This window comes from Ambystoma mexicanum, chromosome 4q, assembly GCF_040938575.1.
Source record: "Ambystoma mexicanum isolate Mex_15411 chromosome 4q, UKY_AmexF1_1, whole genome shotgun sequence".
NCBI lineage: Eukaryota > Metazoa > Chordata > Amphibia > Caudata > Ambystomatidae > Ambystoma > Ambystoma mexicanum.
In genome coordinates this window covers 946,915,664-946,937,629 of record NC_090928.1, presented here as the reverse complement: position 1 = coordinate 946,937,629, position 21,966 = coordinate 946,915,664, and the positions used below count along the sequence as shown (strand labels likewise).

Below are 21,966 nucleotides of genomic sequence, written 5' to 3'. Positions count from 1 at the left end.
GGATGGCTGCCAGGGGCGGGGCTTGGGGAGAGGGCAGTCATTGGCTGGGGGCAGTATGACCCAGAGACCAGTGATTGGTTACTACTAAGAAAGACAGATCAGAAACGAAACTGATACTGATTTTTTTCTATACCGAGGAACCCAGCCTGACGACAGGGAATATTCATGAGCATGTGAATCCATGCCTGACCCATGCTGGAGAACAGTTACAGGTAAGTAACTTGTTCCTTATGCCTCTAATGAGCATTGTTGCTTGTGTATTGTATGATGTTACGGTATGCTCAGGGTTGGAGGTGTTTGGCGATCCTAGCAGGTGTTCTATGTAGATGGTTTAAAATTTTGTATTGGACCAGTCTGCGATTGTCGTTGAGACACCGACTTGGTATATTGGCAGTATCTGGCCATTGCATTTCGTCAATCGCTGTTTCCAAGTCTTTCCCAATATAGGGTGAAGTCCGGTGCGGACAAGCCTCGGTATCAAATTTCTTGCATAGTTTGGCCCAAGATTTTCTGACCAGACCCCCTCCCCAAACAAATTTGGATGCCATTTTCTCCAACTTTACAAAAAAGGCTTTACCCGGCCATATAGGGACGTTACTAAATAGGTAGAGTAACTTGAGGACCACTACCATCTTGAGCAGCGCTATACACCCATGTATTGAAATGGGGAGCTTACTCCATAATGTTAGCTTGGTTTCTAACTGTGAGATGTATGGATCATAATTGGTCTCATATAATTTATTTATTTGCGTAGCTATAATAATACCCAGGTATCGTTCAGGTGACCACCAGAATTGTGACATGACCAGCGAATATTTGGCCTGCGGGGTAAGAGGGATAATTTCAGATTTTGCTTGGTTAATCTTGTAATCCGAAAATTTGGAAAAATCTGTGACATCTTGTATGACTGGTACCAGGTTATTATCTGGGGTCTAACTGGTACAACAGGGTATCATCTGCGTACAGGGAGATGAGTTGGGGATGCCCACGAATTTGAATACCCCCGGTGTATGTTTGTGGCGTAGATATGCTGCTAACCCCTCTCTTGTGAGAGCAAAGATTAGGAGGGATAGGGGACACCCCTGCCGCATGTGTGAGGTGAAGGCCAGTGACGGATTACCATTGGTACGTTCTCTGGCTTTGGGGTCTTTATATAACCACTGAATACATCTACAGAACTGCGGGCTGAAGCCCATGTGTTTTAATATCGAATACATGTATGCCCAGGACCCAGAGTCAAACGCTTTTTCGGCGTCGAGTGACACAGCCACAGCGTCTGCGTTCGGGTCAAGCTGTGCAATAATCGCAAAGAGTCTTTGAAGGTTCAAGGATGTGGATCTGGTAGGTAAAAAACCGGATTGGTCCGGGTCTACCAGCTTGTTCATGTGAGGGAGGAGCAGATTTGCTATGACTATTGCGTATATTTTCGTGTCCGTGTTAATGAGTGATAGGGGGCGGTATGACTCGGGGGCTGTGGGGTTTTACTAGGACGGTTATAGTGGCTTCTCTCCCAGATTCAGGGAGTATGCCGGTGGCCATGGATGTTTCCCATGTATCGAATAATTTGGGGGTCAGTTCGGTTAAGAAGCATTCATAAAAGTCTGCTGGAAGGCCATCAGGACTGGGGGCCTTACCCGGAGTCAAGTCTCTAATTGCTCAGTCAATTTCTTCCAGCGTGGAGGGGGACTCGAGGCCTTCCATATATGCGTGTTCTAGCCTGGGCAATGGGAATGAGGCCATGTACTGGTCCAGTTCTGGTGCCGTCACTTGGTCGGTATTCCAGTACAACTCGGAATAAAAGTCTGAGAAGACTTAGTTGATTCTTTCGTGTGTATTGACCCATCCGTACCCATGATGGATGTAATTGGCTTGAACCCCTACTCTAGTTTTATTAGGGACGCCAGCAGCTTCCTGGCTTTGTTGACCTTCCCGTAACGCCTGGCTCTGGCAGGTTGCGATATATATTTAATTTAATTGAATTTCTCCATCTGTTCCTGTAGTGGCTTTACAGTCTCTCTGCGATAGTGCGTGTGTTACTTCTAACGAGCGGAGAGTAGTTTCAGTTTGATTGAGGTAATTTCTGATGGCTTTAAGAGTGCCAACTGTTTTGGATAGAAGCTGGCCTCTCGTCCAGACCATGAAAGCTTCCCAGATCATGGCAGATGAAGAGACCGATCCTGCCTTGTGGTAAAAAAAACTCCTTGATTTCCACCCTCAGAGGTTCTATGACTGTTTCGTCTCACAGGAGGGCTGGTGGCATTCACCAAATACGTTGTGTCCTTTCCTCGTCGGGCTTGTGTAGCTCGATGAGTACCAGCGAATGATCTGATAGTGTTCGTGGGAGGATAGAACAGCGACTCACCTGCGGGACCAGGCCAGGTGACAGTAACCAATAGTCTATTTGTGAGCTTGATGAATGCACTGGGGAGTGGAATGTGAATTCCTCTATTTCTGGGTGAAGAGCTAGCCATACATCCACCGGCGGCATTTATGATTTATTAACACTGTTTTATCACCATGGCGTCCATGGAAATGGCTCTGGGGCATTTGGTTGATCTGTACTTATGGAGTTCTAGAACTGTATTGAAATTACCCCCCCAGATCTTGGCGTCGCCGGGGGGGAGGGGGTGACACCAGTGACATGACCTGTAGGTAGAAGTCTGGTGTGTCGCTATTGGGGCCGTATGTGTTTGTTAGGATTATTTCTTGGTTCTGTAGGGTGCCCCAGATGATCACGTATCTCCCTTCGGGATCAGTAAGCGATTTTGATAATTGGAAACCCACCCTGGCGTGAATGATGGTTAATACTCCTCTGCATTGCGATGAATATCCTATTCCCAGTCTCGGGGGACCCCAGTCCCAAGCAAACAATTTGACCACTGGCTGTAGCATGCATTTCTTGTAGAAATAGGATGTCTATTCTGTGCCTTCTAGCGTAAACTTATATTTTCCTGCCCTTTATCAGATTTGCCAAGCCTCTAATCTTCCATGATAGGAGATTCAGTTCGCTAGATGGATCTTTCGTACCATTCGCGTTTACTGAGTGTGAAGTTGTTGTAACTGTTGCCTTCTTTGCAAGTAAAACTTTTACACCTTGTTAGCTTTTTCTATTATGACCCGCTTCTCTTGCCCCCCTAACTTCTCTCCCTCACCATCCCTCCAACTGGACGGTGTAGTCCCTTTATTTAACATAACCAACTGTCATAGTGGGTGGCTTTGTGTGGCCGATGTGGACCGCCTAAAGCCTCTGTGCTCTTGGGGGTCGCAACCCCCTATCTAGATTGGGCAGGTGCCTTCGTTTTTTGCTTATGATGCACAGGTCTTACATGTGCTTGTGTGGAATCGCTTTCTGGCTAGATGGTATACCTTGGCCATTGTTGGGGGCAACTGGGATATGTTGCTCTATATTGGACATGGCTTCTTTGGAAGTTTCAAAAAAGTGGGATCTGCCCGCGTGCTTGAGCCGCAATTTTTCCGGGAACATCATTGCGTACACTATTTTCCTTTCCCTTAGTCCCTTCTTCACTTGGTCGAAGGATCTTCTGGCTGCTTGCATGCCACTGGAGAAGTCCGGGTATATGTGTATTCGATTGGAGTCATAGCTTAGAGAACCCTTCTCCCGTGCCAGGCGAAGAATCAGGTTGCGGTAATTGAGAAGGTGGGCTATTATTGTGCGTGGTAGTGCCCCTAGTTTGGGGGGGGGCAGGGCTAGGGATGTATGTGCCCTTTCCACCAAGAATTGTTTCGAGAATTGGGCATCGGGGAACAGTAAGTGGAGGTCTTCTTCCACGAATTGCGCCATTGGAACATTGACAGATTTTTCGGCCTTTCCCACCACACTGATGTTATTGCGGCACAATCTGGATACAAGATCTTCGCACTTATCTCAGACGGACTTCAGGTTCTTCTGGATTTCGTCAGTCGCTTTGCCATGGGTGGTTGTGTCCTCCAGGGTGCTCACTCTGTCCAACTCCTATATAACCAACAAACGTGGGGTGGAGGGGGATCCTGCTTGCCCTGTCCCTCAAGGAGGGTATTGCATAGCGGGCTCACCTCCCTAGTCCCCACATAGCACAAGTTAAAATCCAGGGTGTCGTCTGTGTAAAGACTGGTAGGGGGGTGTCTGTACTTCCGCTCTCTATATGGTAGAGGAGAGGCACAGAAGACCCCAGCCAAGATTCTCTATAAGGTAGTAATGGACGAGCAATCAAGGCCTAGCTTCTCAGGAGGTGATGCAGGCTGGTTCTTAAGTACAGTGTAGTCCCCGAACCCCCACAAAGGAATGTCCACACACTGTATTACTGAAAGCACAGTCTTTATATAATTAATATTCAAAGGTATGTACACGATCACAATAACGCACTTTGTACTTGGAAGTCAATAATGATATATACAATTCTAAAGTGGTACCACCTTATGTTATCGAATCTCATTAAAGTGCATCAACTGTACGGTTAAAATGTCACACAAATTAATAACGCGGAAACCAGCATTAGAGATAGGCAGGAACGTAAGATGGTTGAAACAATAGGCAGAATGCTGACCCCTACCGCTAGGCACAGTTCTGTGTGGAGATCCCCCCCCCCCACCTTGGCAACCTGTAAATAAGATATATCGCACAAGCCCAGTCCATATGTTCAATAGTCTCACTTCTTCCTATTAAGGTTTTACCCCCCCCAAATGTACCTGGTGGAGTAGAGTTCTCCGACGATGCGTTGACCGATCCTTCTTGAGTGCCTCCCTTTCAGGCGGGAGCCACGGATCGTCGAGAGGTGTCGGGGAATCGACGGCCCTTCTTGAGTGCCCTCCCTTTAAGGCAGGAGTCACGGGTCGTCGAACGTCCGACCGTGAACAGGGTGAACTACGGCAGGGAAGTGGCAGCTTCGTTCCTAGCGGTGCTCGTCGACGACGGAGCGTTGGCGTCCTGCAAGGAAGAGGTGTGCGGGGCACCTCGGTGACGATAGTTCTGGACCGCAAAGAGATGATGAAGAACTGTAGCCCAGCAAGGGCGTCGAGACGTCGGCGTCTCTGTGGTCCTTAGGTGGCGGGAAACCCACCGATGGATGCCCCTCGGCACGTCGACGGTCAGGCCTTCTCCAGCGGGAGACAAGCGGGTGACGATGCAGACGAGAGCGTCCGATGATCAATTGAAGTTCTTAGGCAAACGGGAGCACGGCGGCTACGGTCGGCGACGGCGGTCGTCGACAGTGGCAGACAACAGTCAGAGTGCTTCTCCTTGGAGTTCCGCAGCAGTCCTCGTATCGGGTCGGCAGCCTGTTGAAGGTCCGTCTACCAGGGAGCGTTGGCAAAGATCAGCGGTGCACGATGGTCCCTCGTAGCTCGGGAAGAGGGCGCCTTACCAGGTCCTCTCTGGGTCAGTCCTTGGAGGCACAGCAGCTTTCAGGTTGTGAAGAAGAGACACAGCAATTCTTCTCGTCCAGCAGGGCTTCAAAGTCAAGCGTCAGTTACTCGTCGTAGTGGTCTTCAGCTTCTGAACACAATTCCTAGCAGTGAGAGGTCCCCAGATATACTGTTGATCTCCCATTCATTCCGCTGGGTCACACTCGAGCATCCAATCACGACTACGGGCATTCATGCAGGCAGGCAGCCAATCAGGCACACAAGGTATTCAGGCCATTCACTTCTCTCCAGACACTGACAACAAGTTGTGTATTGGGACAAGTACCGAGCCATTCAACACTCCAAGCTGCATTCATACCGGTTTCGGGCAGGGTTGTCTCAGTCATTGTGTCAACCACCAGATACTAGACACCCACAACACAGAATGCATATTCGTCACACACTCTATTCACCCAGGTCCCACCCACAGGAGGTACCCACAGCATACATCACCGGGAAGGCTCCAGCTAGTCTGGCCGGGCCTTCACAACAACACCATATATGGCATTTCCACCCAACAGCCAGTCAGGGGGAAGGGACAGAGTCAGGGCTTCCCAGGACTTTGGGAAAACAAGGTAATGGGTAATAGAAAGCAAGAGGCCACCGGGGCCATCTTGTTTTCCATCAGGAATCAACGGATCCCAATGGCAGGGCCGGGGTATCCCAAAATGGAGGACACTCCGCACACCTGTCAAACTCAGCATGGAGCTGCCACCAGCCCCTACCCTGCTCTGCAGGCCACCCACAGGTGCCCAAAAAAACATACACTAGGGGCACAGGGTTGTACCCCCACCCATGGGTGCCATAAGGGTATCCCATGGGTCCGTTCACCAAACCAAAAGAGAGCTGCACCGCCAGGAGTCCCACATGAACTCCTGCGCTGAAAACACGACAGAACACACGATAAAAAGCAGTAAAGGACAAGGATACGGAGGCCCTGTCCCTCCGATGCATTTACAGCATCACAGTCTGACTTATGGGTATGAGAGTTCAATACTTGATTATTCCCTGGACAAATTGTATTATTTTTTTGTTATTTATGCTTGGCAGCAAACAGTACAAGATTGTGGCATTAGCACATTGGCATACAGTAAGACAATATTTATGCATGATACAGTATTAGCATAGTAGATATAAGGCTTGGTTTGGGCCGTGGGGGGTGGGGTGTGGTGTGTGTGTGTGTGTGTGTGTGTGTGTGTGTAAACTCACAGCAGCAGTGAGTAGACTAAGAGCCCACAATCGAGAGTCAGCCAGGTTTAAGTAATTGCAGTGGTAGGGGTTCTTCACAGCATATAGCTTTTAAAGTAGGGCCACATGTCCTTGGGTTTAGATGTCCCAGATAATGCAAACATTATGTCCACGCCGCCTAAAATGGACTGACCACTCAGCAATCTTCTTCTCAGCACCACTTTTAACTGTGTCCCACTCCCAAGGCCCTGCCACCACCAACTCCACACCTCTCACCCTACTCTGGAACAAAGTCGTTATCACCCCTGATCTAGGAAACTCCATCCACGACTCACTCCAAGCACACTCGGTCCAGGAAGCCCCCCCCCCCCCCCCCAAGTCAAACCCTTCGAACACTGGCTATCTGCACCCTAACTCACATCAGCCCAAAAAAATGAACCTCTCAGAGATCAGGCCCCACACCCAGTTGGTACACCACCAACCTCAAATATCTAGAAACCACTCAAGCACTACCTGGAACAGACCTGGAGAACCAACCCTACTGCTCAAAACAAAATCGCTCTAGCAAGACATACAAAGACCAAAAGATCAGATATCATAACAACCAACAAAGCATTCTATGGGAACAGAATCTTGAACTCTTGCATCCCAAGCAAGGAACTGCATAGAATCATCTCTGAATTCAAATGGCCATGCTGATCAATTCCCCCCCCCTCACCCCTCTCAGGCTCCCACCTCTCCATCCCATGGAGCAAACAGCGAATGCTGAAGTGTGCTCTAGTCATTCTGCTTGACCTCTCTGCGGCCTTCTATAGCATTGACCACACCATTCTCCTAGACAGGCTACACTCTTTAGGAATTTAAGACACTGCCCTCAATTGGACCTCCTCCTTCATCTCTAATTGCTTGCAAATAATTCTCCTCCACCCTTTCACCTCTGCATCCCGCCCAGTACCGAAAGGGGTCCACATGGAGCATCCCTATCTCCACTCCTCTTCAATATCTATTTGAACCCACTCCCCGCACTCATCCGCACCCACAGTCTCACCTGCTACAACTACGCAGACGATACCCAGATCATCCTTAAAATACCCAAATCACCGGGATCCACCTGCCCAGATCTTTCATCATGCCTCTCGGATATTGACCACTGGATGATGGCCAACCACCTCCTCCTCCTCAACCCTGGGAAAACAGAAATCCTAGTCTGTGGCTAAATCATACTCCTTCCCCAACCGATCATCTGGCCTCACTCTCTAGGGCCCCCCTCCCCCACCCCCAACCACAACCTCCACCTCCACCTCGGTGAAAAACCTTGGATGTACGCTGGATGTGGATTTAGCCCTCTCAACACATCAATTCCATATACATAACCGGTTTCTTCCACCTACGCATCCTCTGGTGTATCTTCCCATATCTCCCATTACCTCACTGATTCTCTGCCATCATCTCCATCCTCTCACGCTTAAACTATGCAAACTGCGTTTAACTAGGCAAACTGGCGTTCCAGCTACAAGAACTGCAAAGAATCCAAAACACTGCGGCACGCCTGCTCATTGGCCTCCCTCCCAGAGAACAAATCAGCCCTACACTAAGAGACCTCCATTGACTCCCTATTGGTCGACGAACTACCTTTAAAGCCACGTGCATCACTCGTTGTGCCATCCACAGCACTTTCCCCATCCACAACAATAGCCCGGTACACTCTCGCTACCACCCTTCCAGGACACTCCAATCCAGAACTGCGTCTCTCCTAGTTCTCCCCCATTAAAACTGCACCAGACTGGGTGGATCGTCTTTCTCCGTCCAAGCTCCGACCATCTTGAACTCACTGCCCCTCAACATCCGCAACATTGACTATTACCTGGCATTCAGAAAGGCCCGCAAAACCTGGTTCTTTCCCTCCTCCTCTTGAATCTTCTCGCACTCTGATGTGATTGACCCGACAACATAAGCACTGGGCCAAACCAGACAACACACCTATCCCCACCATGGCCGGAGTATGTGCGGGGAAGAATGTCTATTGTCCTAATTTCGCAGAGTAACAAGTGGGAGAGCATGCATAGACATTCTGGAAGACATATCGTGTACTATTGAGTAGTATGTATATGCACGTGATGTAAAATTCTCCATCCGTCAACCAGCACCAGCTTCTGCGTTCCATCGAAGGTTCTACTGCACAGCATTGGTCATGTGCCTGCTACTGGCACCAGTGTGGTGAGATGCAGAATGGTGTTCATGTCCCCCTGCCAATAAAACCGTGATCGTAGGGTATGAGTGGTAAAATGCAGTCGGGTTATCTTGGAGGACAGGGTTGTAAATATTGGGGCCATAGGAGTTTACAAGCAATAGTTTGCTGTGTAAAAGTACCCGGTGTACAATTACATACCGGTCATTTGGGTCCACTTGAGCGTGATGAATAAGAGTCATTACCCGCCCCCCAGCTTGTCAAGTAGGATGTTTGATATCCGTTTACCTCAGGATGTAGCAAAGGAAGCAGTGACGGATTTCATAGCATCCGTTTCCTGTAGAAGCATCACGTTGGCCCTGTGACTATTAATGTAAGCAAGGCGTATCCTAGCCTTCATCGGTTTGCCCAAGCCCTCACGTTGCAGCTGAGAAGCATCCCCTCCAAGCTTGTCATCTGTCCCCACAGTGCCAAGTGCCATATGCATAGTAAGCGGCCCACTGCCCTTCAATTGCAAGTCACACCAAGTCCCAAGGAAAGAATAGCCAAGCAATTTGAATATTCCCCTTTAACATCCCACCCTCACCGCTGTCCCAAACTCGACTATGTTAACCCGTAGCCCTTTGAACAAACCACAGTGGACCTGAGTTCACCCACCCCCTCCCTCACCACCCATTCCCAGCAGTGTAATCCCCAACCCAAAACATCCCAACAAATCAGCAACTTTGCTTGGAGGAAAACTCTGCAGTACGATAGTCCAGGTAACCTCAGAACAACCTCATTTAGCATGTGTTAACCAGATATTCGAATATAATACATCCTGTTAGAGTATGAATTACAAATTAAGAAATGCCACTAATGTAGTGTCTCTAAACAATGAAGGAATGGAGCAAGTAGCTGCAAGGAGAAAGCCAATGTGTGGAAATGCAATTCTTGGGTCTCCATATTGGACTCATTGAAAAAAAAGCGCTTACTCTGGCATTGTGGAGTACGTTTTTGTTATGAAATTCAAACCTTAGTTTTGCTGGGAAAAGCATAGAATACCGTACTCCCCGGTCACAGAGCAACTTCTTGACTCCAAGAAAAGTTTTCTGTTCCTGCCGTACAGCGACCGAGAAGTCTGGATAGTTGTGGACTTTGTTGGATCCCAAACTGAGGTTGCCCTTTTCTCTAGCTGCTTGCAGAATTGAATCCCCATCTCTGTAGTTTAGGAGCCTGGCAATGATGGGCCGTGGTGCGGCACCTGGCTTTGGTTGAAGAACAAGTCCCCTGTGAGCCCTTTCCACCACTAAATTAGGAGACTGCGTAAGGTTAATCAGTAATGATAGTAGAATTTCTTCAATGAACACTACCATGTTACTCCTAGGGAGATGTTCAGGCATTCCAAGAATAAGAATATTTTGTTGTGATCTGGATTCAAGATCATCCTATTTCTTTGAATTACTCCACTTGTTTTCTGAGCATAGACCTCATCTTCTACCTATCCCACGCACATCTTAGCCTCTGTGATCCATTTGTATGCTTTCTCCATTTTAGCGCTCATGGAGGTTATCTTAGCCATGGCCGATTGTGTGCACAATGCTGCAGTTATGGGAGGATCAGCTAGTGCCCGATTCAGTCACCCATACCATCGCCTGCAATTCATGATAAATGAGTTGGTGACTATCGCACAGCTGGGGTCCGAGCTTCCCTGGGTCGGGAGCATCCATCTGGTTTTGTGCTGCAGCCTCCTCTACAAAGGAGGGTCTGAAGCCAGATTTCCTGTAGTTTACTGCTTGTGGCATGTAGTCTAGATACAAAAAGTACAGGCTGCTCCTTTCCAGACCCATGATTTTGCAGTTGAGGTTAGAGTGCATTTTGCAGTGTTCTGAATAAAATCATTACTCATCGCTCCCTATGGTCTGCTCCTTTTATAAAAGGGAGTACATGGTTCCTAGCAAAAGATGCATTTAAAGCCTCCCTTTGTTGGCTAAATCCTGTTACTCATAGATGTGTATTTCTTTCTTGGCCATCTCAAAGCTCCACTAAAACTGACACTGATGGTAACTCGTCAAACTGAAATTCTTCTGGTTGTCTTTGAAGGAGTGGAATGCACAAACAAGCTGTTGCCGCAGAGAGCTTGAGTAAAAATGTTAGTCACTTAAGATCTCTGAGCACCCTTAAAAGAAAGGGCCTTTAGAGGGGGCAGTGGAAGAAGTAGAATAGATGTATGCATAGTATGGGTCTAGAGGTTTCGTACTGCCCAAGCCACTTAACGTAATGTTGGATATATAATGATCAATTCTATGCTACAAGGCAGGTAACTTCAAACTCAATTTCTTTTCTTTTTTTTTTAAACCATCTTATTACATTTTTTTACTACTCTTGTCAGTCTGTAATTGCAATGTGTAGGTAACTTGTCCTTTTTTTATTATTGAAATGTTATCAAGGTAAGACAGATGACAACCCCACAGTTTTAAAATGCATTTCAGTAAACTTAATTACAAAACTGACTGCTTTAATAACTTTTTCTTTTTTTTTTATTTAAAAGGGACGTAGATCGGTGCGGTATGGTGATTTCCAGTATTGCGAACAAGCAAAATCTGTGATTGTAGTAAGTGTTTACTGTAGTTTTCTCACAGATTACATTCAAGTACTGCCTACCTAACCTAATGCAATGCAATTTATGTACAAACCTTGAAAGGAGATCTCATAATTTGTTTGGTTCAGAAAGATACTGTTTTTGCTGCTTTGCCTCCATAGCCACTTATGAAACCCCCTCAACCTTTTCCTATTGTTTGTACCCTGACTTGACATTTGAAGGTAGATAAATACTTTTACTTGCTGATTTCCTCTGTTTTGGGGGCACTGGTCAGTCCCTACGGATATCAGAGTAGGAGGACCCTGACTGGGAAATTCTTTTTTTTTTTTTTTCCATCTGTACACAAAACCTTACAGTGATGTGGAGCAGGGGCATTTGTTAGGTAAGATGTTCATATTTATGATAAATCTTCCTGACCTGTGTCAACCCCAAAACCTTTTACTTGGACTTAGTAATTAATTTGCCTTGTCCCTAGGTGAGTGGGCATCTTTTCCCCCTCACCTAGTCTTTTACTCTTTTTATGGGTGACCTTTTTATTTCTCTCCATAGTGTATGATTGGAGTTATAGTTTCCTATAACTTTGGACAGACTGTAATGTACTGTGGCAGCACATAGCATTTCTTTTTTTTAAACTTTGGTTGTATTCGCATTTTCTTAATGTAACAAACAGGCCCATTATTGATACAGATTTAACACTTCATCGGACCCTTGAACTCAACCCCTTCCACCCCCTACTCCCCCGCCCCAACTCCCTCCCTCCCCCCTATTAGATTGTCCAAACAGAACTTTTACCGCTGGAGCTTCCATATGTCCACTTTTTCTCTGTGCCTGGGAGCTGAAGTAGTTGTTGACATCTTCGGCTTTATTATGTCTGCTGTCCCCCGGGCACCCCATACACTTGTAATGCCTCACGTTCCCCGTCACCATCCTTCCCGGGATAGAGTACCCCCACATTGTCAATGAGCTTCCCATCCCCATGCCTGTTGCACACCGTACCAATTCGCTTGGAACATGCTGGAGTCATTGTTGACCATGGTGGTCAGTTTGTTATTGAGAAACATGTTTAGTTTTGTCAGCCAATCCTCTTTAGAAGGGGTCGCCGGACTCTTCCATTTCTGCGCCAGGGCCACCCTACCCACCCTCAACATTGTTTCCCACATTCTTGGGTACCTGTATTTCGAGGGGATTGGGTCCTCCGACGTATTCCATATCTATGACAGGTAATGTCCGCAGCTGTGCTGCTTCAGAAATTCTTCGGCGTCTGCGTCCTGCGTCGATGACGTCGATGCGCCGTCCCCGAGGACCACCTCCGACGGCCGACGTCACCCGATGTGATAAGTAGGACGCACGACGCCCGTAGCCTCAGTTCCGTTTATTCCGCAAACGTGTTCGCTTCGTGAATCTCGGTATGTTTAACTCTTTGGAGTTGCTGTATTCTTCTTGGTTCGTTGAACCTGTTCGGTTTTTGTGAAGACCTGTTCGTGGCGATGTCTACTTGGTCTTCAACCCCGCGACCGGGCCTCAATAAATGCGGGGACTGTGGGTCCAAGATGTCGGTCACAGACTCGCACGACGCCTGCCTCTGGTTCCTCGGGGAGGCCCACGATACGGACGACTGTGTCGACTGCCAGTCGCTCACGGCCAAGGCCTTGCGGGAACGCAAGAAGCTGCTGTCGGTAGGTCGGGTGTCTAAGCCCCGGAAGTCGAGGTCTAGGGGGCTTTCGACAGATGACTCGAGAAGCGACTCTCCGCGTCATCGTCGGAAGTCCAGTGGGTCTCCTTCCAGGAGTCGGTCTCGCCACTCCTCCGCCTCTTCGATGCCGACGCTTCCGGGAATGCCTCGGTCAGCTTCCCCGTCCTCTTATGAGGACTCCGCCAGTCGGCGGGTCACTTATCCCACCATGCAAGCGACACCAGAGCAATGGGCTTCCTTCGGGAAGCAGATCTTAGCGATTCTTGAATCGCAGGGCACCGGTCTGTCCGCGCCTCCGAGTGGGGTCGGTCGGCACCGGTCGAGAGACACCGCTCGTATGCCTTCGGGCTCGGCTGGTTGGCACGGCTCGCCGGAAAGGTCCAGCTCGGACAAGGGTAGCCGTTCTCGCCATGCCCATTCCAGGTCCCGGCCCTCGACGCGTTCGAGACTGCGTGAGCCTGTGCCGTCTTCGAAGAAGGCATCGACGCCTGTGGCGCCGAGGTCGTTGACGATTTCTCTCGAGGCTCTGCCTCCAAGGGGGTCGTCGACGCTGTCGGCGCCTAGGTCGTCGAGAGATGCAATCGGAGCTCCGGCTTCGAGGCCTATGTCGACGCCGTCAATGCTGACGGCGCTGCAGCTGACGCCGATTCGCTCTACGCCGATTCTCTCTACGCCGGCGCCATTCGAGGCGGTGGTGTCGGAGGGGCACCGTAGCACGGGGTTAGCCCCTAGAAAGGCTCTGGCTAAGGTCAGGCACAGCTTTGGTCTCCAGATGTGTTCCTCTCACCGCCTGGAGTACATTTCAGAGGGTGATGAAGGCTCTGATGAAGGCTTGGTTCCGGTTACGGTACCAGATGAGCTTATCTCGGGCCATAGTCAGTTTGATGACCTGAGGCAGTCACTGCATGATGCCAGTGGCCTCGACACCTCTCCAGAGGTGGAATTTTGTAGGCCGGAGCCTGGCACTCATGCAGATTCTTCATACCGGTGCCTTATGTCTCGGATCCCCGGGTACTTGGGATGGTCGGCTCCCCCAGGGGAGTTCGTTCAGGATGATCTCACGGACATCCTTGATCTTGGTCCCCCCACTGACCTGGTACTGCTGTTTAATATGGCTCTGCAGAGAAGGGTGGCAGCGGCTTGGACTGCTCCGGAGAGTCTCCCGGCAGTGGCCAAGTTTTTGTCGCGAAAATAACATCCAGCCAGTAGCGACCCCTGCTACCTGTCCAGGCACCCCACTCCGGAGAGTTTGGTGGTGCAGGCGGCTATGGCCCCAGCAAAGCAGGCGTTGTATCCTACCATCCCTCCGGATAGGGACGACAAATGTTTTGACGGCTGGGCGAAGAAAGTGTTTTCTTCAGGGGGTATGGCGCTTCAGGCGGCCAACTCCATATGTGCCTTGTCTCGTTTCACACACAATCTGTGGAACTGTGTTGCATTAGCGGCTGAACATATTCCCGAAGGGGACGAACGGGATGGTTTCCTTGCTATGGTTCAGGATGGCAAGGATGCCATGTGTGAGGCCGTTCAGTCGGGTTTGGACATGGCAGATTGTGTCAGCCGGTTCATGGCGGCGAGCACTGTAATACGCAGGTTTGCGTGGTTGCGGAAGTCTGGGTTTGCTCCTGATGTGCAGTCCCGTCTCCTCCACATGCCCTTTGACGGTGAACATCTTTTTGGCAGCAAGGCTGACGAGAGCCTTGAGAGGTTGCAGACCTCCAAAGCTGCAGCAAAGTCGTTGGGCGCTGCAGTTCGACAACCTCCGCCTTTTCGTCCTTGGGGACAAGAATGGACGGGAGGTTCCCTTTGCTATTACTCATCCTTCAGTAAAGCGAGAGGAGCTAGCAGTCAAAGAGGCCACCGTAAGAGTGCCCGAGGTGGAAAACGGGGTACTCGAGGTGCCAAGGCCGCTCGAGCAGTTGCCTCTTTGCCCTCAGGCAACGCCGCAGCCGCTACCACTCAGTCATGAGGCCAGGTCCCATGGTTCGCCGGTTGGGGGAAGGCTGGCGCAGCATCTTGTAGAGTGGCGTGCCATTACTTCAGATGTGTGGGTTCTGGAGATCATAACCCACGGCTACTGTCTTCCCTTTCGGCAGAGGCCTCACGACAATCCACCTTGGTACCTCTCTTTGAAGAGTCCGGATCCGCTCCTTGCGCAGGAAATTCAAACCCTGCTGGAGAAAGGCGCCATAGAACTGGTGCCTGTAGCGGAGAGGAACAAGGGATGGTATTCCCCTTATTTTTTGATTTCGAAGAAAGACAGGGGATTGAGACCCATCATGGACTTGCGCGGTTTTAACAAACTCCTCAGGAAGGACAAGTTCAAGATGGTTACTCTCTCTCAAGTCCTCCAGGCCCTTCAACTTCAGGACTGGTTGGTGTCTCTCGACCTCAAGGACGCTTACTTCCATGTGCCGATCCATCCCAAGAACAAGAAGTACCTGAGGTTCGCGGTTGGCGACTTGCACTTTCAGTTTCGAGTCCTGCCGTTCGGATTGACCGCCGCCGCAAGGGTTTTCACCAAGCTCATGGTGGTGGTGGTGGTGGAAGCGCATCTCAGGAAAGGGGGTATTCACATCTACCCCTATCTGGACGATTGGTTGATCAGGGGGAGCTCTCCCGAGCAAGTCCTGGATCATCTGTCCGTCACCTGCCACTCCCTTCACAAGCTGGGCTTCTCCCTCAATTTAAAGAAGTCCCATTTGACGCCAACACAGCGGCTCCAGTACATCGGAGCAGTGCTCGACACATCCCTGGGGCAGTGTTTTCCTCCCCAGGTGAGGGCTCTTCGCATTCAGCAGATGGTGCACAAGTTTCAACTTGCCCAGAATCTCCCAGCGTCCGAGTTCTTGAGACTGCTCGGCCTCATGGCATCCTGCATTCTTCTGGTGCCAGAGGCTCGTCTGCGGATGAGATCTTTGCAGTGGGCACTCAAGCTCCAGTGGTCTCAGTCCTCCCGCAGGCTGTCGGACCCTGTTCAGTTGCTGCCCTCGGTCGCCCAAGACCTTCTGTGGTGGGCCGTCGAAGGCAATCTGATGAAGGGGGCCCCATTTTGGCTGCCCTGGCCGGAGGTGACGATTGCGACGGACGCATCCCTCACGGGATGGGGAGCTCATGCCAACGAGTTGACAGTCAGCGGTCATTGGTCTCCGTCGGAGTCCAGACTCAATATCCATCTGTTGGAGCTGAGGGCCGTCAGGCTAGCCCTGAAGGCTTTTCTGCCGACTGTGCGAGGAAAGAGTGTCCTGATTCTAACGGACAACACGGTGGCCATGCACTACCTCAACAAAAAGGGGGGGGGGGCAGGGTCACTTCCTCTGTGCAGGGAGGCGATGCAGCTCGAGTTCTGGGCCATCCAGCAGGACGTTTCGATCTCGGCTGTTCATCTGGCCGGAGACGACAACGAGACGGCGGACGCTCTGAACAGGCAGAGCACGATCTCTCACGAGTGGGAGCTGGCTCAGGAGATTCTCCTGGAGATCTTCGCCCTTTGGGGGACCCATCAAGTGGATCTCTTTACCTCCAGTGTCAACCGGAAGTGCGAAAGGTTCTGCTTGCGGGAATTTCCTCCAATAGGAGACGCGTTCGTGGTGGAGTGGTCATTCCCGCTGCTGTACGTGTTTCCTCCAGTCCCCGTCATCCCGCAAGTACTGCGGAGGTTCGGTTCCCGGATGATACTCATTGCTCTGGCGTGGGCCCGGAGTACATGGTACCCAGACCTTCTCGACTTGTCCATCTGCCCTCCACGTCGTCTTCCCTACCGAGATGATCTGCTCTCACGGGAGGGGGGGTCAGGTTCTCCATCCAGAGGTCAGATCCCTCAACCTTCACGCTTGGCTTCTGAAAGGTTGAGGTATAAGGATTGGGACCTCCCTGAAGACGTGATGGAGGTGTTGCTTTCGGCCAGGTGGCCGGCAACAAAGTCTCTGTACCGTTGCCGTTGGAGAAAGTTCTGCGGCTGGTGCAGAGTTAAGAATGTGGATCCTTTTGAATGTGACATTCCCATGGTTCTGTCTTTTTTGCTTTCCTTGGCCCACAGGGGCTTGCAAGTGGGGACCATTAAAGGTCACCTGGCGGTGCTGTCCATATTTAAGCGCTCGTCTGAAGAATGTTCCTATTTTAAGATTCCTTTAATTTCTCAGTTTTTGAAAGGGCTCACTAATGTGTTCCCTCCGTCACCTTTTCTGGTGCCCGGTTGGGATTTGAACCTTGTTCTTAAGTTTCTAATGGGTGCTCCGTTTGAGTCTTTGCATTCTTGCCTTTGAGACTGTTAACTCTGAAAGCTGTGTTTTTAGTTGCGGTCACTTCCGCTCGCAGAGTGAGTGAGTTACAGGCACTTTCAGTTAAGCCACCCTTCACTGTGTTTCATAAGGACAGGGTTGTCCTTAAAGTTCGTCCTTCTTTTCTTCCGAAGGTGGTTTCGGAATTTCATTTGAGCAAGAAAGTTGTTCTTCCAGCGTTCTATCCTCCTCCACATCCTGGTAAGGAAGAGGAGAGGCTCCATGGCTCCATAGGCTTGATCCTGGGAGAGCGTTGAGCTTTTATATTTCACGCATGTCCCGGGTCAGAGTGGACGATCAACTTTTCATTGGTTACGCTGGAAAGCGTTTGGGACAAGCTGTGACGAAACAGACTTTGTCTCGTTGGATTATTTTAGCCATCTCCGAGTGTTACCGCTTGGCGGGTAAGGACCCTCCGGCTGGCTTGCGGGCCCATTCTACCAGGGGAGTAGCTGTGTCTACTGCCCTGCAGAGGGGTGTTCCTATTCGTCACATCTGTGATGCAGCCACCTGGGCTTCAGTAAATACTTTTGTACGTCACTACTCCCTCGATTCCATCCGAGGGTAGGATCTGGCCTTTGGCAAGGCAGTCCTTTATTCCGCAATTTGATTGGGCATGCTAAATTTGTGTTCTAAATTCTGTTCCCACCTCCTTGCTTGGTACTGCTTTGGGAGTGTGTCTTAGATATGGAATACGTCGGAGGACCCAATCCCCTCGAAGAACAAGTTACTTTCTTACCTGGTAACGTTCTTTCGATGGGATGGTCCGACGTATTCCAGATCGCTCCCTCCCTACCTTCCCCGCTGCAGAATTTCTTTTGCGATTGTGTGTCTGACTGGCAGAAAACTGGTGTCACACGTTCTGGGGAAAAAACTACAACTGAGGCTACGGGCGTCGTGCGTCCTACTTATCACATCGGGTGACGTCGGCCGTTGGAGGAGGTCCTCGGGGCGGCGCATCGACGTCATTGACGCAGACGCCGAAGATTTTCCGAAGCAGCACAGCTGTGGACATTACCTGTCATAGATACGGAATACGTCGTCGGACCATCCAATCGAAAGAACGTTACCAGGTAAGAAAGTAACTTGTTCATCTGTTTCCTCCGGGGGGAGCCCCAACAACATTGTCAACGGGTTCAGAGGGAGTAATTCTTCGGTGACCTCCGCAATCCATCCCCTTACATCCTCCCAGAATTTCTGAACCTTGGGGCAGTACCACCACATGTGGCCCCTCGTTCCCACCTGGCCACATCCCCTCGGGCATATGGGTGACACCCCCAGGAACATCTTAGACAGTTTCAATGGGTCCCTATGCCACCCCTGCAGGATTTTAAAATTGTGTTCCATATCTGATGTAAATAAGTTCCTGTGGAATACTATCTTGAATATCCTAGACCATGCGTCCTCTGAAAGGGCTTCTCCTGTCAAGTCATTCCAGAACATGCGGAATCCCCTCCTCCCCTCTAAGTTGCTGGTGTTCAATAATTTGTACATTTTGGACAGCGTCCCCTTCCTTGATGTCGCTGTGTCCAAGAGTTTTTCAAAGGGGGTCAGCTGTCTCCTCAAGCTTTGGCCCCATGACTGATCGCAGAGGATGCCCTTCAGACCAAGATATTCGAAGACGGAGAAAGATCCCCTCCCAAGAGCCTCCCTCATTTCCTCGTACGCAAGGAACTCTCCCTCCTTAAACATTTGCCCTGCCCATTCCATTCCCATGTCCGACCAGGATTGGGCGTTCCTGAACCTCCTACTACCTAGTTTGAGAGGGTGACCCCAGAGTGAGGACATCGGGGAGGGCCATGAGGTAAGGTGCGCTGTTGGGGACCCCTCTTTCCATATCCCCCAAAGTACTCCCAGGGTTGGATGGGTTTTTAGCCTGCTTGGGTGGGCTCCACAGGAGGTCACGTACTTTAAGAGTGTGGGCGTCCATATCTTCCAGGTAGGACCAGTAGGTTCCCATCCCCTCCTTCATGTGCTCTAAAAGGATGCGCAATTGGGCGGCCCGATAATAGAGAAGAAAATCTGTTAACCCAAACCTCCCCTCCTCCCTAGGTAGCGTCAGAGTATCCTCCCTAATCCTCGGGGACTTTTGATAGGAGAGCTGTAAAAAGGTACAGCAGTCTCGGCAGGATATTCATTTTTACCGCCGTCATGCGACCATACCAGGACAAGATCATCCCATCCCATCTCCTCAGATCAGATGTAATCCCTGCCATTATGGGGTCATAATTAGTTGGGGCTAGCTTTGAAAGATCCCTGGTGAGGAAAATGCCCAGGTAGCGAATGGAGTCCCTCCCCACTGCAATCCCCTCATACCTGCACTGGGGGGGTCCAACCTCGGGTCCCGGGCCCTCATGGGAAGTAGTACTGACTTTGACGTGTTGATTCTTAACCCCGAAAATTGTCCGAAGGCCGTCATCAGGGACAGGAGAGGAGGGAGCGAAGAGCCAGGCTCCACCAGGTATGCCAGGATGTCATCTGCAAATAGGGAGAGCTTAAGCTCCACCTCGCCTCTTACAATCCCTTTGATTTCCGGGTTGGCTCTCACCGCTATTGCAAAGGGCTCCATCTTGAGGACATACAATAAGGCGTCTTGATAGCATTCCATTCACTTGCACCCTCGCCGTTGGAGCTCTATATAACACGGACACCCAGTTCCTAATGTGTGCCCCGAAACCCATTTTGTGGAGGAGAAGTTCCATATATCTCCACTCGACCCTGCCAAAAGCTTTCTCAGAGTCCAATGAAAGCAGGCTCGCCTCGAGGTCTGATTCTTGAGCGTAATGGACCAGGTCTATCGTTTTTCGAATATTGTCTGAGCCCTGTCTTCCCCTTATGAAGCCCACCTGATCCCCGTGGACCAGCCTTGGCATTATCTCCTCCATCTGGCTCCCCATCACCTTGGCCAGGATCTTGACGTCTATACTAAGAAGTGATATTGGGCGGTAGGAGGAGCACTCCGTCAGGTCTTTTCCCTCCTTGGGAAACACCACTATTATGGCCCCCATCCTGGACTCTGGCAGGATTCCACCCTCCAACACCGCATTGAACGCCTTCACTAGATATGGAGCCAGGGTGGAGCGAAACCTTTTATAAAAGAACACAGAGAAGCCGTCCTCACCAGGGGACGTCCCTGCTTTCATCCCACTAATCACTTGCTCCACCTCGTCCTCTGTCACTGGTCCCTCCATACCCTCCGCCATTTCCCTTGTCAGTGCCGAGACTTGGATGGAGTTTAAAAACCTCTCAATCTGGGCGTCGTCCCCCTCGTATTCAGACGAGTATAACTTTTCGTAATATCGACGGAAGGCCTCTCCTATGTGCGGAGTGTTGTGACCCATTGCCCCCCGTTCATTCCTCACCGCCCTCAACATCCTACTTCTTTGGACCTCCCTCAGCTTCCAGGCTAAAATCCTATCCGCTCTATCCCCTTCTCGTAATATTTTTGTTTTACCAGCTGTAGGCTCCTCTCAGTCCTGTGCAATAGGAGGTCCTTCAGCTGGAACCTGTAGTCATCCAGTGTGGGCTATTTTGTCTTTGAGGGACCTATCCTGGGCTTCCCTCACCCTTTTTTTCTGGGCTGCCATTTTGATGAGGACTCCTCGCATGGTCGCCTTGAAGGCGTCCCACAGTATGTGCGAGCCCACCTCCCCATTGTCGTTTAGCTCGAAGTATTCCGTTATGGCCTCCAACACCTCCTGCGCCAAGGCCTCATCTTTCAACAGGGAGTTGTTGCATTTCCAACGCTCTCTACGGTCTTCCCGCCACCCCCCCCCCGCCCCCCGCTATGGTGACACGGACCATGTCGTGGTCAGACCAAGGGACAGGGTCGACCCTGTAACCAGAAACATGTGGGTGCAGCAGCTCATCAACTAGAATATATTATATGCAAGAGTACGATGCATGGATTGCGGAGTGAAATGTGAATGAGGGAACCCCAGACCTTTGTGAATTGTGTCCACCAGGCTGTTCCGTGTTAACCCTCTGGAAGTTTCGTGCTATGGCTTCGTCAGCGGCCCTAGTGATCTGGGGTCCCAAGCGTTTCCTGTGAGTGGCTGGGTCAAGGATCATGTTAAAATCTCCCCTCACCACCAACGTGCCTTGAACAAATAGTTTCAGCCTGTCCCTCATTTCCTCCCAGAATTGCGCTTGGCCTTCGTTTGGGCTATACACCACAGCAAGAGTTAGAGGGGAGCCCTGTAGGGAACCCCTCACTAGCAGGTATCGGCCCTCCGGATCCCTTATAATGGCCTCCTTGTCAAACCCCATGTCCCTTGCCAATAATATGGCCACCCCCTTTTTTTTTTTGTCTTGTGTGATGCACTGAATACCTCCGATCCCTCCCCCCGTATCCTCGGTGCCCTCCCCCGAGCGTCTCTTGTAGGAAGAGTAGGTCCAGTTTGGCCCTTCAGAATTCCCTACAGACCAGGGACCTCTTAGTAGGGGTGTTCAGACCCCGCACATTGAGGGTGCCCACTCCCAGGGCGGGCAGACTGTCAGCCATTATCTAGGTTCCCTTTCCTCTCGTTCAGCAACCTCACAGCACCACTCCCAGCCAGCTCTGTTTGTCTTTCACTATACACCCGCTCTTCCCTCTCTCCCGGGTGGGCCTTAAACATTTCCCCAACTGCCCCCC

At 50.4% G+C, this 21,966-nt stretch overlaps 1 protein-coding gene across 3 annotated transcripts in view; it reads left to right on the top strand.

Moving 5' to 3' along the window:
• Window positions 1-21,966, top strand: part of UBR2 (ubiquitin protein ligase E3 component n-recognin 2) — a 2,523,611-nt gene that overhangs the window by 246,661 nt on the left and 2,254,984 nt on the right. For all 3 annotated transcript variants that reach the window (XM_069608499.1, XM_069608498.1, XM_069608497.1), the window contains exon 7: window positions 11,307-11,369. In XM_069608499.1, the coding sequence (XP_069464600.1) occupies window positions 11,307-11,369 (63 nt within the window). The remainder of the gene's footprint in view (window positions 1-11,306; window positions 11,370-21,966) is intronic.